Genomic DNA, 16,445 nt, shown 5'->3' with positions numbered 1-16,445 from the left:
GTTCCAGCCTCGTTTTGGTGTTGATGAAGTTAGTCCGGCTAGTTTGCTGGGGTCCCGAAAATAAAGCGTTTTTCTTCTCAAAACAATATGCGTTCAAAAGAGTAATACATTTGCATCACAAAATCGTTCTCCAGGAAAAAGTCAGACCTTACAATCGCTTGGCGCTATTTTCTCTCCCTTCGTATCACTGCCTGCTGTGTAAACTGTGCAGACCGAAGTGCAGACCGAGCAGTCCCCTGCTTCCAAGCAGCAAACACCGTAACAGGTGCGGCGATCGCTAGGTGGCTAAACGCATTGATATTAAGGGAGGCAAAAATAGCGCCAAGCGATTGTGTTCATAAAATGTTCATAAATGATGTTGCTAAGATGGGATGTCACACAGCGTCATGTCAAAAGAGGCGAACTATCCCTTTAAAGTCACATGAGAGAGTTTTCTAACAATGCCAGAGCAGCCGTCCTGATGCATTGCTGCATTTCTTTATAGCACCTGTAATTTAAACAGTTACTGTTAAATACAAAAGATGTTGATGTTCAATTCAGTTTTTCCTTTTTTCTGTGTCTTCTTCATCATATCAGGATCAAATAGCCTTAAGAGAGTGTTCGTATGCAGGAAATGCATGAGGAGCACACGTTCTCATATCACATTCTTTATTTAAAAAAACATGTCTGCAGGGAAAGGCGTTTTGTCCTTTTGTGTGTGCACATATCACTTTTGCATTTGGCCCCAGGTCTTTTATACATCTTTGAAAAAAGATCCTGGATAATGGAGGTGGAATCTTACCGTCAGTTCAGATGATATCTGTGAGTTTTCACAGTGGAACTCGCTTTTTGTCCCGTTGAAGTTATTGGAAAATGGGAGTCAAACAGCACTCAGACCTATTAACATTTAGGGAAATAATATTCCCAAATATTACAAAACTTAATATGTAAGTTGAATCGTTATATCTAAATTATTTCTGCACAATATGTGATTGATATTTCGTTTCTGTGGAGCTAAATGTCAGTTTCATCGGATTTTTCTTAATGCACAAAGCGATTTTGTGTCACGTTTTTCTCTACCTTTGAACGACAAATGACGCAATTTATCATGAGAGTTTCATCCTAATCGCTCAGTGATAATCAGTTTGAGAGAATCTAAACATATTTAAAGATTTATTTGTTTTTGACTGCTTTTCTCCAAAGAGTTATTGATAGCTGTGTGAACAGGAGCATCATTAAAAGCCTCCGATTCAATGATTACAGCAATATTTACTTCATATTGGTCTTTTTAAAAGCAAAATTTGTCATACTGCTGCAAAGTCAACACATCAGAATGAAATTAGGAAACAAGTGGGATATAAATAAAACCCCTAAAACTGAAACTGTTTAGTTTTAACCTGCTGGGAAAGCCTTTCTGGAGCCTGAACTCATCTTTAACAGAGGAAGCGGACCCTGCCTGGAAGTGGCTCTCTCAATGGATCACACCACAGCTTCTGACCTCTTCTGTAATGATGGCCTGCTCACTGGGCTCTCTAAACAGGCTGTAAGACAGCTGCAGTACATCCAGAACGCTGCTGCTCGAGTCCTGACTAGAACCAGGAAATACGACCATATTAGTCCAGCGCTCAGGTCTCTGCACTGGCTTCCTGTCGCTCAGAGAATAGACTTTAAAACAGCTCTGCTCTTCATGGTCCAGCACCAAAGTACATCTCTGACATGTTAGAGCCACATGAACCAACTGGGACTCTGAGAAGCTCAGGGAGGGGTCTCCTGCTGGTGCCCAGAGTCAGGACTAAACAAGGTGAGGCTGCGTTTCAGTTTGATGCTCCTAACATCTGGAATGGTCTTCCAGAAGATGTGAGACAGGCCTCAGCTCTGACAATGTTTAAATCCAGGCTGAAAACAGTTCTGTTTAGCTGTGCATATGACACCTGAAAGTGTTTTATCTGCACTCTTTGCTTTTAATCTAATTAATTAAGCTAAATACTCGGGGGGCCAAATTGTTCAAAATTTTAAAAACAAACATCAGGATCTTAAAATCAATTCTGAACCGGACAGGAAGCCAGTGCAGAGAGGCCAGAACTGGGGTTATATGTTCTCGTTTCTTTGTGCCTGTTAAAAGCCGAGCAGCAGCATTTTGCCCGTGCTGCAGGCGTTGCAGCGGGCGCTGGTCTAAACCCGCGTACAACGAGTTGCAATAATCCAGAACAGCAGTATGTTCAGTGTGGGAGGTGTGCATATCTGACCTGCACCCAAATCTTACACGCAACAGATGCTTTAACTGTACAAAGTTAGGAAATATAAGATTAGGAAATTTATTACTTATTATGTTTCACATGTAGAACTAAAAAGTTCATCAATGAACAAACAGAGTTGAACTCCTTTTGATTTTATTAACCCTATTCAGTTGATTTGTCTGCTTCAGGGTTTGGAAATTAAGCATTTTTTATATTAAACGGTTTAATTTTTCTTATCTTCTCAAGAAACCAGTGGGTCACAGAATTTGCTATTACACTACAAGTGTGGTCGCATGGGCCTTTCAAATGCCCTCATGCTCATCTGGGGAAAAATAAAGGATGGCTGGACAGATCCATAAATATTAGAAAAGTGTAAAGGAAAGAGTAGAGATTATCTATTCAAGTATTTCTTCTTACAGTTTATGTAACGTGTACTTTCAGATACATCCAGATGTCGAGACCATTTTGTTTTGAGCCCGATAATCGTTATGTGATAGCGATCAGGTTCCAGCGCCATGGAGTTACACACAGACACCTAACCGCTTTCATTCTTATTGACTCGGTAAGTGAAGAATATGCGCCACTCCCCCCCCATTAGGAGCCTTTTAAAGCTGTTTAAGAAAGGCCAGAGTAGCTCAGTAAATTGAGATTTCTTTGAAAAGGATGTTTTTTTTTGTGAAACTGTGAAGGTTGAAAACACTTTAAAAGGGTACATGACGTATGATTATGTTTCAGCTCAGGCAATCATGAGCAGCAGCCACACGTGCATGTAACTCGTTTTACAGGATAAGATTTCCCCCTAGTGGACTCAAGATGTTGCAAAGATTTTTTTTTAATTATTATTATTATTATTAACTTTATTTGTTATAGAGGGACAGTGTACACTAATTGACATTTTACAAAGAAAATGTAAATGCACCCAATTATAGCCAAAAGGCTTTGAGTTTAACTTTTTTAGGAATGCCTCTAATCTAAGTTTTCTTCTCCATCTGTTGATTTCTACAGCAGTTTACTTCAGCCTCTAATGATTAACATTGACTTTGTAACTCATAATGTGTGTTTTACGGTATCTATTTAGATTAACTCCGATTATTATCTTTATTTATCATCTTTTTTTTTTTTTTTTAATCCAATAGCTGGTACTGATTCCCAAATACACTGAGCTACCTGGTTTCCAAGGTAACGAGCAAGCGGCAGAGCAGCGTCAGGACGACATGGTCCGCTACATGTGTCTGGATTCTTTCATGATCACACCAATGCCTGGTCTGGCTGAGATGTGCTCCAAACTCATCTGTAGCATATCCTCTATTATCCACGATGGTGCTCTGTGTAAGTAAAAACATTAAAGGGGAAATACACATTACACGCTTTGCTTTTTATTCTGCTCAGCTGCATCTGTATCACACGACTCCCATAAACAGTACCACAAAGCGATCGCAATGGTCAGGCAGGTGACTGGATTCTTGCACCACTTAATCATCGGCGTTGTCTTGGCATATATATATATATATATATATATATATATATATATATATATATATATATATATATATGTATATATATAGTTTGCTATCCTATCAAATTTGGGCTCTTAAGAAAAAATGGCCCAGCTGTGTCTTATTTGACATGTCGAGTTCAAGCAAGAACTGGAATAAAGACATTTATTAGAGAAAGGGAGAAGGGAAACACGGATTTAACCAAAAGTTTAATGGAAGACAAGAATGAAAGAGAGGGTAAAGGGAGGTGAAGTGGCAAATGTGTACAGAAAGTAAACGTAAAATGCAACATTTTTCTTTAAACCTTTCAAGAAGACAAGTCAGCACTGTACACTGGAAAAAAATGCCCCTCCAAAAATAAGTAAAAAAAACAACAAATACAAGAAGGTTTTTGCTTGAAATAAGCAAAAAAAATCTGCCAATGGAACTAGTGAAAATTGGCTTGTCAAGAAAATGTGATATTTAGGACTTTTGAGTTAAAACTGATCTTGAAATTACCTTAAACACCTCTTCAAATGAAAAAAAAATGCTTGTTTCATGTGAAATGTGACTCAAAACAATTTGTTTTCAAGACTTTTTCACTTAACAAGATATTCCAGATGTATTGTATTAAAACAAGTCCCTATATCTGGCTGAAATGGTGCTTGTTAGGCAGTTGTGTCTTATATCAAGTGTAATGAGATACTCAATGAGACAAATATACTTGGTAAGATTTAGATTTTTTCCAGTGTAAAGCTTAATCTTAAAGGAGAATTTTTTTGTTTTTTTAAACCTGGACCTGGCATAAAATAGGTTCATCTGCTCACCAATAACAGTTTGGTGAAAGTCGGCGTCCTTCGGAAGATATTTAGATCACTGGAGATCGGCGTATATCCATATAACGGGAGAGAACAGGGCAGAGACAATACAGCCTCTAAATAAGGCATTATCTGTCTTTATTTCACCAATACTTTAAGACCACTGAATGAATGAACGCGTACTATTGCACTGTTAGCTCAGACCTGTGTATTGTCTCTGCCCTGTTCTCTCCCGTTATATCGTTATATCTAAATATCGCCGACTTTCACCAAACTGTTATCGGTGAGTCGATGAACATATTTTATGCCAGAAAATAAGGTCCAGGTTTAAAAACAACGAACTTCCCCTTTAATGCACAAAAGAAGAAGATTTAGGGGATAAATCCATACATCATAAAGATGGATGATAATTCTTTCTTGTGTTCTGTCTGCATGCAGCCTGCCAGTGTGACCCCCAGGGTTCCCTCAGCGGAGAGTGTGAAAAGGTCGGAGGTCAGTGCCGCTGTAAACCCAATGTGATGGGGCGACGCTGCGACCAGTGCGCCCCAGGAACCTACGGCTTTGGAATATATGGCTGCACTGGTGAGTGTGCTCGGGGATCAGTCTGCAAACCAAACAGTTTTTACAGATTATTGCGTCTCATCAGAGGGGGGGCTAACAGACAGAACACACAGGGGTATGTTTTATCCCGGGCCTCCAGAACAGATTCAATGAAATACAAACAGAAAATCCAGAGTATTGTTTGCAAAGTTGGGCTAAACTATACTACTACACTACTATACTACTAACTACGGAATAGTGATTCATTAAACTATGCAGCAAAGGTTTGGAGACGCTATTAGAAGCCAATAGAGAGAGCTGCAAAGAGACACTCTAAGATCCTCTGAGGATAGGACACACATAAAAAACACAGGCTGTGTCAATGATATGGATATGATAGTCCATTCATTCTCACAGAAGACAAAACATACCTTTAGAATTTTGTGTTAAATGATTTAGAACAAAAAACTGAAGTCTTGCATATTTAAAAACACATACAAAGCCTTACTGCAGTATTTAGTGAAAGTGGGAGTCTGCATAGTGTCATATTTAGCGCTTTGGTCCATGAAGGTCGGATTGATAAACCTCATCCTGGGGTTCATGGTTTAGTTGTTGTTCTGGTTATGCTGTATTGTGTATATAAAGCCATACTAATGATCATAAAACGTAATATTTGATGCTGTACAGTGCAAAAAGAAGTCATTACCTTCATGTTTTTTTGTCCCTGGCACTGAAATATGTCTACAAATACCCTTTCACTGTTTATAAAAGTGAGTCATTTCCGAGGGTCAGATGCTTCAAAAGGGAAGACACACTACCTACTGATTTGTAATTATATGTCCTTATGTGGTACCCGCGGAAACTTCGACCAGCGATAGCAAACATCTAATGATCCTTATCCTTCCCACCCAGCCTGTGACTGCCACTCCGAGGGCTCTTTGAGTCATCAGTGTGACCCGGTCACAGGTCAGTGCCCCTGCGGGCATGGAGCCGCCGGGCGCCAGTGCTCAGACTGCCAACCAGGCCAGTGGGGTTTCCCCAGCTGCAGAGCCTGCCAGTGTAACGGCCACGCAGACGCCTGTGACCCTCAAACAGGGGCGTGTAGGGACTGCAGGGACAGCACAGCCGGCCACCTCTGTGAGCGGTAAGGACAACTCGGCGTCAGACCTTCAGTTCTTTTGCCTCTTGTTGTCAGGCAGTTCATCAGTGCACTGATATCTCCCTCATGTGCCCCAGCTGTGTGGATGGGTTCTTCGGAAACCCAGTGCTTGGCTCAGGGGAGCACTGCCGCGCCTGCCCCTGTCCTGGTTACCCCGGATCAGATCACTTTAATGGGCATTCCTGCCTAGCTGACCAGGCATCTAATCAGATCATATGCAACTGCAAACAGGGTTACACAGGTAAGCGACTGATGGGGAAACACTGTTCAGTTCAGATGCTGCCTGGATATATTGATCATTAGTTAGACAAAGTGCACAAAATCTGCTTGTTTATTTCCCACGGTGGTTAAATGTTACATTAGTTAGCTTTAAACTCTAACCGTGTCCACCTCTTTCTCTCGGAGGTCCCCGCTGTGATCAGTGCGCCCCTGGTTACTATGGCAACCCGGAGCAGCCAGGAGGACAGTGTCTCCCATGCGAGTGCAACAACAACATCGACCCTCAGGATCCCGAGTCATGTGACCGGAGAACCGGACGGTGCCTCAGGTGCTTGTACCACACCGACGGCCCGTCCTGTGCCTTCTGTGAACTGGGTCACTATGGCAACGCGTTGACCCAGGACTGCAGACGTAAGAGACGGCTGATTTTTTTTATTATTTTTTTCTAAAATAAACTCCAGTCTGTTGCTTTGTTCTGATTGACGTCAGCCTGGAAGCTGGAGCTGCTTTTATGTTGTCAAACCTCTTAAAGCCAACATGAGTGCACGATGTGGCACAATGATTTTTGTTTCCTGCATATATGCCTATTCTTTTGAACCTGAAGAGTCTTGCCTTGTCTTTATGTGTGCATTGCATTTATCCTCTTTTCCCAGGCTGCACCTGTGTGACTGCTGGCACTCTGCAGTCTGCTTGCCAAGATGGACAGTGTCACTGTGACCGTCAGACGGGAGCCTGTCCGTGTAGGGAGAATGTGATCAGCCATAACTGTGACCAGTGTGCCGCTAACTACTGGAACTACGGTCAGGACAGTGGCTGTGAGCCCTGTAACTGCCACCCACAACACTCCTTGGGAACTCATTGCAACATGGTGGGGATAAGAAAGACTGTAAATCTCTGAAAAACCCTGAACACATCCTCACGGTATCTGTCTTTCTGTGTCTTCTACAGTTCACAGGCCAGTGCCACTGCCAGGCAGGCTTTGGAGGCAAACAGTGCACAGAGTGTGAGCAGTTCCACTGGGGAGACCCACGGGTGCAGTGTCAGGGTAACTTGGTTCTCAAGCTGTACAGCTGCTTCAGCCTTAATCACCTTCAGGCTGGATTATTGTATCTGTTTGTGCTCGGGGTCAGATTTCTGTTTCAGAATTAAGCGGCCAGACTCTTACTGGTACCAGAAAGAGACAAAGTATCCCCCCCTGCTCTTCCCTCGCTTCACTGGCTCCTGATTACACAGAATGGATGTTAAAATTCTGTTAAATGTGCCCTCTTTCTGTGACATTTTTGGCCTTCAGTATTTTCAGCACTCTTAAGTATTTTTATTGTTTTTATTTGTTACTTTTTGAGGAAGTCAATTTATTAGGTTTTACTTGATGTTCTCTAATATGCCCTTGATCCGTCTATGCTTCTATATTTAAGTTCCCTTTTCTTATTTGTGTTGTCTTCTGGTCAGCTGTGGTTGTTTTAAATGTGAGTTTTAGAAAATGTTTGATCAAATAGCCCCATTTTATCATGCATGATGTCACTTTTATGTGCTCTGCATTCTTTTTTGGGGACCGGTCCTGTTTCAGTGGCATCAAACAATCAATTCAGTGGTTTTTGGTGAACTTTACTTTGAAGATTTTGTGTGTTTGTCAGCTAAAAACTGAACGCATTCAGCCTCAATCACTCTGAATTTACTGTATGAAGTAGGCCTAAATATACATTTGGTCAGTCACCTTCTTGTTTGCCAAGTCATTGCCATTTCTGATTGTCTATTCTTTTATTAAGGAAGATGCAAAAAAAAAAAGAAAGACACATAAACAAAGTTTTTACAAAGTCTTATAAACTCAAAAGCAGTCACAAAACCTGAAGCATTCTACCGGACATACTATGTAGCGAATTCAACATGGTCAAAGTGAAACTCCAGTCAGTTTTTATTCAGACTATTTATTCAGAAGATTGCTTTATTTATTTATTGCTATGAAAACAAAAGAATAATGTAGAGATGAAGAATATACAAAGCAACACTCATGGTGAAAATGAGCAAAGAGATGGCTGCCTGCAGGAATCTTTTTATTTTTTAGATTTGTAAATTTTATGTTTGTAAAAGTGATCTAAAATATCAGGGCTGGGTGAGTTAACTCGTTATTATTTTATCGCGCATTAACGCAGGTTTTATTATTGTAAAAGTCTGTTGCTTTCTGCTGCGGAACCACCAAACATGGAGAAGGATACGGAACTTTTACTTGCCCATTTTCATTTTAAAGTTGGACATCACCAGGACAGGTGCTCCTCGGTCTCTGTGTGAAGCTCACGGAGCTACTTCCTGTTATGTTTGTTTCAACATAAAAGCACGTATTCCAAAATAAATTGAAAAAAAACTCCTGCATTTACTGCCAAGTTGAATTGTCTTCTCAGCGTAGTAGTTCCAGTCTAAAATATCACTTAAAGGCAAAACACACAACTGATAGCAGCAAGTCATTCAAGGAAACAGACAGTGGATCAAAATCAAATCAAATCAAATTTGTGTAGCACATTTCATGTACAAACAATTCAAAGTGCTTTACATAAAATAAAAGCATTGCAGCAGGGAGTGGAAGAAGCATTAAAAATACATAAAAGAATATAAAGAGAAACAAATAAAATCATTTGAATGAATTTAAAAACAAGCAACAGTCCAGATAAGTTCAAAGATATCGTGCAGATTTCATGAATAGACGCATGAGAACAGAAATGTTTTTAACCCGGATTTAAAAATGTCTACATTTGGTGAAAGTTTAATCTCCACTGGTAGTTTGTTCCACTTGTTTGCAGCATAACAGCTAAATGCTGCTTCTCCCTGTTTAGTCTGGAGCGAGGCTTCTACATAAAAACTGCAGAAAGATGCTGATGTTAAAAGTGTGTTTGCACAACAAATGTTATGGCACTTTCATTCATATGGCAGCACATTTAAAATAAAACTAAATGCTAAAAACTATACACTACTTTTGGATTCATGTTTGGATTTTCCGTACAAATGCGATTAATCGTGATTAATCAGGGAAATCATGTGATTAATTAGATTAAACATTTTAATCGTTGCCCAGCCCTAAAAATAAATGTATTTCGGTCTAACGCCTCTCTGGAGAGGAACGGAGGAATTGATGGAGTTTGCAGGAGAAATTTCATATAGTTACTTGTCTTGGACAGTCTTGAACTGATGTGATCTGCACTAATTTTCAGCCCTTTAGGTGTTACGTTTTTCTTACATATGTCTAACTGTTTTTTCCTCCTTCCATTCAGAGTGCAACTGTCACCCTCTGGGCTCAGAGACTGCCCAGTGTGACCGACTAACGGGGCAATGCAAGTGCCAGCAGGGAGCAGAGGGGAAGCGGTGCGACGAATGTGCTCGAGGCTTCACCGGCAACTTCCCCAGTTGTGTCCAGTGTCACCCGTGCTTCCAGCTGTGGGACGACATGGTGTGCCAGAATAAAAGGGACTTGGAGTACATCCAATACACCGTGGAGAAGATCCTGGAGAGTGGGGTCATGCCTGGAGGCAATGACACGCGCATCAAGGAGCTGGAGAAGAAGCTGAAGCAGGTGAAGGATCTGATCAGGGCAGAGAACAGCAGCCAGATCCACCAGCTGATTGGACAGAGTATCGATGACCTGAGGTGGGCAAGTAACACCGTGTGTGGAGGATTATATTCTCACTTGTTACCAGCTACATACAGTATATATTTAAAGAACAAAGTAAAAATTAGGGCTGGGCGAGTTAACTCGTTATTTGTTTAACGCAGGTTTCATTTATTTAATTTTTTTTTTTTTTAAATGTTAAAAAAAATTTGTACAAAATTAAAAAAAAAATTAAAAATTAAAAAGCACAGGGCTGTCCGATACGGGACTCAAATCAGGGCCAGCTGCAGCGAGGACTATAGCCTCTTGTACATGGAGCGCCTGCTCAACCCACTACGCCACGGACCACCCCTGTTTTATTATTTATTTTATAAAAGTCTGTTGCTGTGGAACCGGAAAAGAAAGTAATCGGCGGATCCACCAAACATGGAGAAGGGTACGGAACTTTTACTCGGCCATTTTCTGTCAGGCTCGGGGTGGAGAGGTAGGACACGGATGCGGACTTTCAAAAAAAGCAAACTTGATTTATTTCACAAGAAAACAAAAGCGCGGCTGAGCCAGATGACAAAAACCTAAACTGTGGAGCAAATACTTAATACAATACAAAACAAAACACTTGCCAAGGCATGGATAAATACTTAGCTTTTAACGATGTGGCATGGCATATAATGAGGGGTGTAAGACGGGTAGGATCTCGCAAACTGAAAGGGGAAACCTGGAAACTAAATAGAGGGCTGGGAGTGATTGGAGAATGAGTGCAGCTGATGGGGAAAACACAGGTGAAGTGAAGCTAACGATCTGAGTGAGTGAAAAACAATGGCAAAACCTAACTCAACATGAACTCAAAAACCAAGACCTAAAACATGATAAAACATGAGGAAAGTCACGTGGGCGTGACATTTTCATTTTAAAGTTCTTCCAGACGGCGGAGTCGACAGAACCAAAGGCATCTGTAAACACTGCCAAGTTGAATAGTCTTCTCAGCGTAGTAGTTCCAGTCTAAAATATCACTTAAAGGCAAAACACACAACTGATAGCAGCAAGTCATTCAAGGAAACAGACAGTGGAGCGAGGCTTCTACATAAAAACTACAGAAAGATGCTGATGTTAAAAGTGTGTTTGCACAACAAATGTTATGGCACTTTCATTCATATGGCAGCACATTTAACATAAAACTAAATGCTAAAAGCTATACACTACTTTTGGATTCATTTTTAGATTTTGCGTACAAATGAGATTAATCGTGATTAATCAGGGAAATCATGTGATTAATTAGATTAAACATTTTAATCGTTGCCCAGCCCTAGTAAAAATATATACCCTGCCTGTGTTTCAGAGCTGAGATTGCCCTCACTGATGGACGTCTAATGGGCATCAGCCGAGAGTTAAATACAACAGCAACAGAAGAAGAGGCCCTGAAAAGCAGACTGGAGGACTTAGAGAAAGAGCTGAGGGACGTGAACGCTACTGTAGCTCAGAAAAACCACCTGCTGGATAACTACTTCTCCTCAGGATTCACAGGTATCAAGCTTAAAAAATACATCACGTAGGGACATGTTTTACTCAAACTGTAATAACTGAGTATAACTGTTGAACACCTCGTCCTGTTTTCTCACAGATCAATTTGAGAAGGTGAAGAAGTACTATCGAGAGTCACTGCAGGCTGAGGAGAAATGTAACGCCTCCGCGTCGGGGCCCGTGGAACAGTCCAAAGTGACTCGAGCAAACACAGAGGACCTGCTGGATGCCAGAAGAGACGCTTTCCTCCAGGAGCTGGCTGCCCAGAACCAATCATTAAAGGAGCTGCAGGAGGAGGCTTTTGAACTTGATAAGAACACCCATCACCTCAGTGACAAGGTAACTCCTTAAATGTGTTACATAAAAACTCAGCAACAAAGTAAATCTGGACATCTGCATCTTTTCTGTAGTTTTGGTGGTCAAAAAAAGTAATAACCACGTGAAATTCATGGTCAACTTTGAGGCATCAACTGTCTTTCATCAGTTTGTTTGGGTTAATCGGTAATGAATGTAGGTTTTTTTATGACTTTAAATAATAAGTCTGGCTTGCATTGTTCCTAAAAGAGCTCACGGTATGCTCTCGTACGGGTTTAAAGTTTCACTTTGAAGTCGGCTAACAGGTTTACCTGCTTTAAAGATTCAATGTATGCTTTATTAAACCTTAATGCGACAACAAACAGCGCCGTGTTATGTGATGATACAGCGGTGTCATGATTTTATCCGAGCGTGCAGCTGTTCTCTTTCCGTGAGCATTGTGTCTCCTTTATCCTCTTTGTTTCCAAAGCCCGGAAGGCGGCCTGTGCGTGCTCATTCACGTTAGAGCGAGCCGAGTTGTTGGTGTTCCTTCCCTGAATAAACCGTGTTCTTCGCTGAAAAAGATTCCTACAAAAAGAGGGATGAGATCAAAGTCCATATTGATCTTTTTTTTATGAGACAGAGAGATCTCTGAGCTGTTGGGGCTCCAGTTAGGCGTCACTTCTGTTTTTTTTTTTTTTGTTGTGAGCGGCTGCTGCTCATGTAGAATTCACACTCTTTCAATTTACTAGGGCTGGGCAACGATTACATTTTTTAATCTAATAAATCACATGATTTCCCTGATTAATCACGATTAATCTCATTTGTACGCAAAATCTAAAAATGAATCCAAAAGTAGTGTATAGCTTTTAGCATTTAGTTTTATTTTAAATGTGCTGCCATATGAATGAAAGTGCCATAACATTTGTTGTGCAAACACACTTTTAACATCAGCATCTTTCTGTAGTTTTTATGTAGAAGCCTCGCTCCACTGTCTGTTTCCTTGAATGACTTGCTGCTATCAGTTGTGTGTTTTGCCTTTAAGTGATATTTTAGACTGGAACTACTACGCTGAGAAGACAATTCAACTTGGCAGTGTTTACAGATGACTTTGGTTGTGTCGACTCCGCCGTCTGGAAGAACTTTAAAATGAAAATGGCCGAGTAAAAGTTCCGTACCCTTCTCCATGTTTGGTGGATCCGCCGAATACTTTCTTTTCCGGTTCCACAGCAGACAGCAGCAGACTTTTACAAAATAAAAGCCTGTGAGCAGCAGACTTTTACAATAATAAAATAAATAATAAAACCCGCGCTAATGCGCAATAAAATATTTATCGGCGTTAAATAATCAACGAGTTAACTTGCCCAGCCCTACAATTTGTCTTTTGGCACTTTTTTGGCAAAATCACATCTGTCTGTAGATCGAAATATTTCACCAATTTGGTTAAACTTCTTACAGGAAAATATTCATTGTTATTGTCCTGGCTTGAAATGGAAAAGGTTGAATATATATATAATTTGCTTTAAAAATGTGTGTACTTTATAAAGTCAAAGTTGGTTTGGGTAGCTGGTATGGGTAACAGTAGCTGGTTTCAGTGAAGAGAGCTCGTTCAGTTCTTGTGAACTGTACTTCTTCCTTTCAGGTGTGTGGTGGGCATAGCAACGCCACTGTCAACGGCAGCTGCCCGGGCAGCCCATGTGGTGGCGCAGGTTGCCGTGACGATCAGGATAAGCTTGTGTGTGGCGGAGAGGGATGCAACGGGACAATGAGCGCTTCCGTAAAAGCCCTCAGTGGTGCGAGGAGCGTCGCGGACAGCCTGAATCGTTTCAGTGCAGATCTGCAGAATGTCACCAGGAAGGTGTGGAAAGTTCAAATCATCATCTTTGGACTGTGAAGAAGCTTCTTTGTGAATTGTTTCTGTTGCTCGTCTTCAGCTCCAGGATATAGCTTCTCTGACGCGGGACGTGAAAAACCAGACAATGACTTCGCTGGAGAAAGCCCAGAAGAAGAAGGAACACTTTGAAAGCAGCAACAAGAAGCTGAAAGACTTCATTAAGAAGATCAGAGACTTCCTCACCGGTACGTGGTCCATGTTTTATGTTCTCGTAACCTCGGAGTGTTGATAGACTCAGATCTGACTTTCAGCAGCCACATCAAAGCTGTCACCAAGGCAGCTTTTTACCATCTCAGAAACATCAACAGAATTAAAGGTTTCCTCTCCCAAAAAGACCAGGAGAAACTCATCCATGCATTCATCTCCAGCAGACTCCATCACTGTAACGCTCTTTTAACTGGACTTCCCAAAAAGAGCATTAAACATCTGCAGCTCATCCAGAACGCTGCTGCTGGAGTTTTAACCCGGACTAAGAGATCTGAACACATCACAGCAGCTTTAAAATCTTTACTCTGGCTTCCAGTCAGTCACAGAATAGATTTTAAAAGCCTGCTGATGGTTTACAATCTGTGATCTGTTCAGAGAATATAAAGCCAGCAGAGCTCTTAGATCCAAGGACTCAGGTCAGCTGGTCCAGTCCAGAGTCCAGACTAAACATGGAGAAGCAGCATTTAGCTGTTATGCTGCAAACAAGTGGAACAAACTGCCAGTGGAGATTAAACTTTCACCAAATGTAGACATTTTTAAATCCAGGTTAAAAACATTTCTGTTCTCATGTGTCTATGCATGAAATCTGCACGATATCTTTGAACTTATCTGGACTGTTGCCTTTTTTTAAATTCCTTTAAATTATTTCATTTGTTTCTCTTTATACACTGGAAAAAATGCCCCTCCAAAAATAAGTAAAAAAACAATAAATACAAGACGTTTTTGCTTGAAATAAGCAAAAAAATCTGCCAATGGAACTAGTGAAAATCGGCTTGTCAAGATTTCTTGAAATAAAATGTGATATTTTTTAGCTTAAAAACCTCTTCAAATGTAAAAAAAAAGAGCTTGTTTCATATGAAATCCGACTCAAAACTTTTCAAGACTTTTTCATTTAACAAGATATTCCAGATGTATTGTCTTCAAACAAGTCCCTATATCTGGCTGAAATAGTACTTGTTAGGCAGTTGTGTCTTATATTAAGTGTAATGAGATATTTGGACTAGAAATGAGACAAATATACCTGGTAAGACTTTGATTTTTTTCCAGTGTATTCTTTTATGTATTTTTAATGCTTCTTACACTCCATGTTGCAATGCTTTTATTTTATGTAAAGCACTTTGAACTGTTTTGTACATGAAATGTGCTACACATATAAATTTGATTTGATTTGATTCTCCTGCCGGCTGCATTACGGCTGTGGGTTTATGTTCTCTCTGCTCTCCTGTTTTGCTGCTTAGAGGAGGGAGCGGATCCTGAGAGCATAGAGAAGATCGCTAAGCAGGTGTTGTTGATCACGCTGCCATTCAACAGGACGACTGTGGACAAAATGATCAGAGACATAAAGGAGAGCCTTTCCAACCTCACCAACGTGGCAGCCATTGTGAATGAAACCTCACAGCACATCAACACAGCCAAGGAGCTGCTTGACAAAGCAAAAGATGCCGAGTAAGTAAGGCTACTTTCCCTAAAAATGAATCCTACTACCCACAAGCTGCTCTGTTCAGTGTCTGCTTTAAAAGACAGCAGATAAGACGCCATTTAATAAAGATAGATGTTAATAACTGCTACATTAATGTCCCTTAACATCAGTCCATAAACAAAACTGACCATGCAAATACACTGTTGCCTCTGATGGACTGAAATGTCTGTTACAACGTTTTTGATTGATAAAGACTTTTATAGTAATTGAAGCAATTGTTTATGAGTTAATCATTGTTTAATCTCCATTTTAATTTACTTTCCCAGGCTTTTGTGGCCCATTAGTTGGGAAGTTTCCACAGATATCAAACGTTTAAGTAAATCAGAAAACACCATATTGAGAACTATTGATTGATAGTTTTTAAGCAGGGGGCATGTCCTCTAATTCACTACACCAGTTTGTCCACTTTGAAACACTGAAAAGTTGTTTATTGAGGTGAGAATGCTCTTTAGTTTTTCACTCAGAGCAATACTTGACATGCCTGAGTCCTACACTGACATCTAGTGGCCTAAGAGATGCAACAGGACAGTGAGTCCACATTCCAAGTGTAACTGAAGCTTCAATCAGAGCACTAAAACACCATCATCTGATGAAATCATCAAAACTCTCTGCAGCTTTTTACTGCAAAAAAATTGTCCTTCAACCTTTTGCCTGACAGATTATTCCCAATAAATGACCCTGAAATTATTCTTCATGTGAGATGAACCAAAGCAAAAAGCTATAAGCCCAAAGGAAGGTATTGGACGGTTATTTATTAACGTATTGCTAAAAGAAATGGGACCAGCTTATAGCTGCAGGGGTGTGAAGTTAAGCCCGATATCATTCATACCCATGATAGATTTTCCTTTTGCATTGATTTTTATTTGATCATTTACGAGACACAAACATTGTAAAACGTTGTGTTAGAGATTTTATGTTTGCAAATTAACAATTTTAATGTTTTTTGGGTTTTTTTGACCTAATAACATCTAAAGATGATAAATGGTTAATATATTTACTCAGTCGGTGACAGAGCCTTTCAACTCCAAAA

The 16,445-nt window shown here is 40.4% G+C and overlaps 1 protein-coding gene across 2 annotated transcripts in view; it reads left to right on the top strand.

Moving 5' to 3' along the window:
- lamb2l (laminin, beta 2-like) overlaps positions 1-16,445 on the top strand; it is an 86,194-nt gene that overhangs the window by 64,614 nt on the left and 5,135 nt on the right. For both annotated transcript variants that reach the window (XM_075476030.1, XM_075476031.1), the window contains exons 18-31: positions 2,658-2,778; positions 3,353-3,545; positions 4,948-5,091; positions 5,962-6,193; positions 6,286-6,449; positions 6,614-6,838; positions 7,081-7,295; positions 7,376-7,472; positions 9,688-10,060; positions 11,359-11,543; positions 11,641-11,879; positions 13,477-13,692; positions 13,769-13,913; positions 15,174-15,381. In XM_075476030.1, coding sequence (XP_075332145.1) covers positions 2,658-2,778; positions 3,353-3,545; positions 4,948-5,091; positions 5,962-6,193; positions 6,286-6,449; positions 6,614-6,838; positions 7,081-7,295; positions 7,376-7,472; positions 9,688-10,060; positions 11,359-11,543; positions 11,641-11,879; positions 13,477-13,692; positions 13,769-13,913; positions 15,174-15,381 — 2,757 coding nt within the window. The remainder of the gene's footprint in view (positions 1-2,657; positions 2,779-3,352; positions 3,546-4,947; positions 5,092-5,961; positions 6,194-6,285; positions 6,450-6,613; positions 6,839-7,080; positions 7,296-7,375; positions 7,473-9,687; positions 10,061-11,358; positions 11,544-11,640; positions 11,880-13,476; positions 13,693-13,768; positions 13,914-15,173; positions 15,382-16,445) is intronic.

The sequence above is a fragment of the Odontesthes bonariensis genome, chromosome 10 (assembly GCF_027942865.1).
Source record: "Odontesthes bonariensis isolate fOdoBon6 chromosome 10, fOdoBon6.hap1, whole genome shotgun sequence".
NCBI lineage: Eukaryota > Metazoa > Chordata > Actinopteri > Atheriniformes > Atherinopsidae > Odontesthes > Odontesthes bonariensis.
Note: the sequence above shows the minus strand (reverse complement) of the source record. Positions and strands in the feature narration are given on the sequence as shown.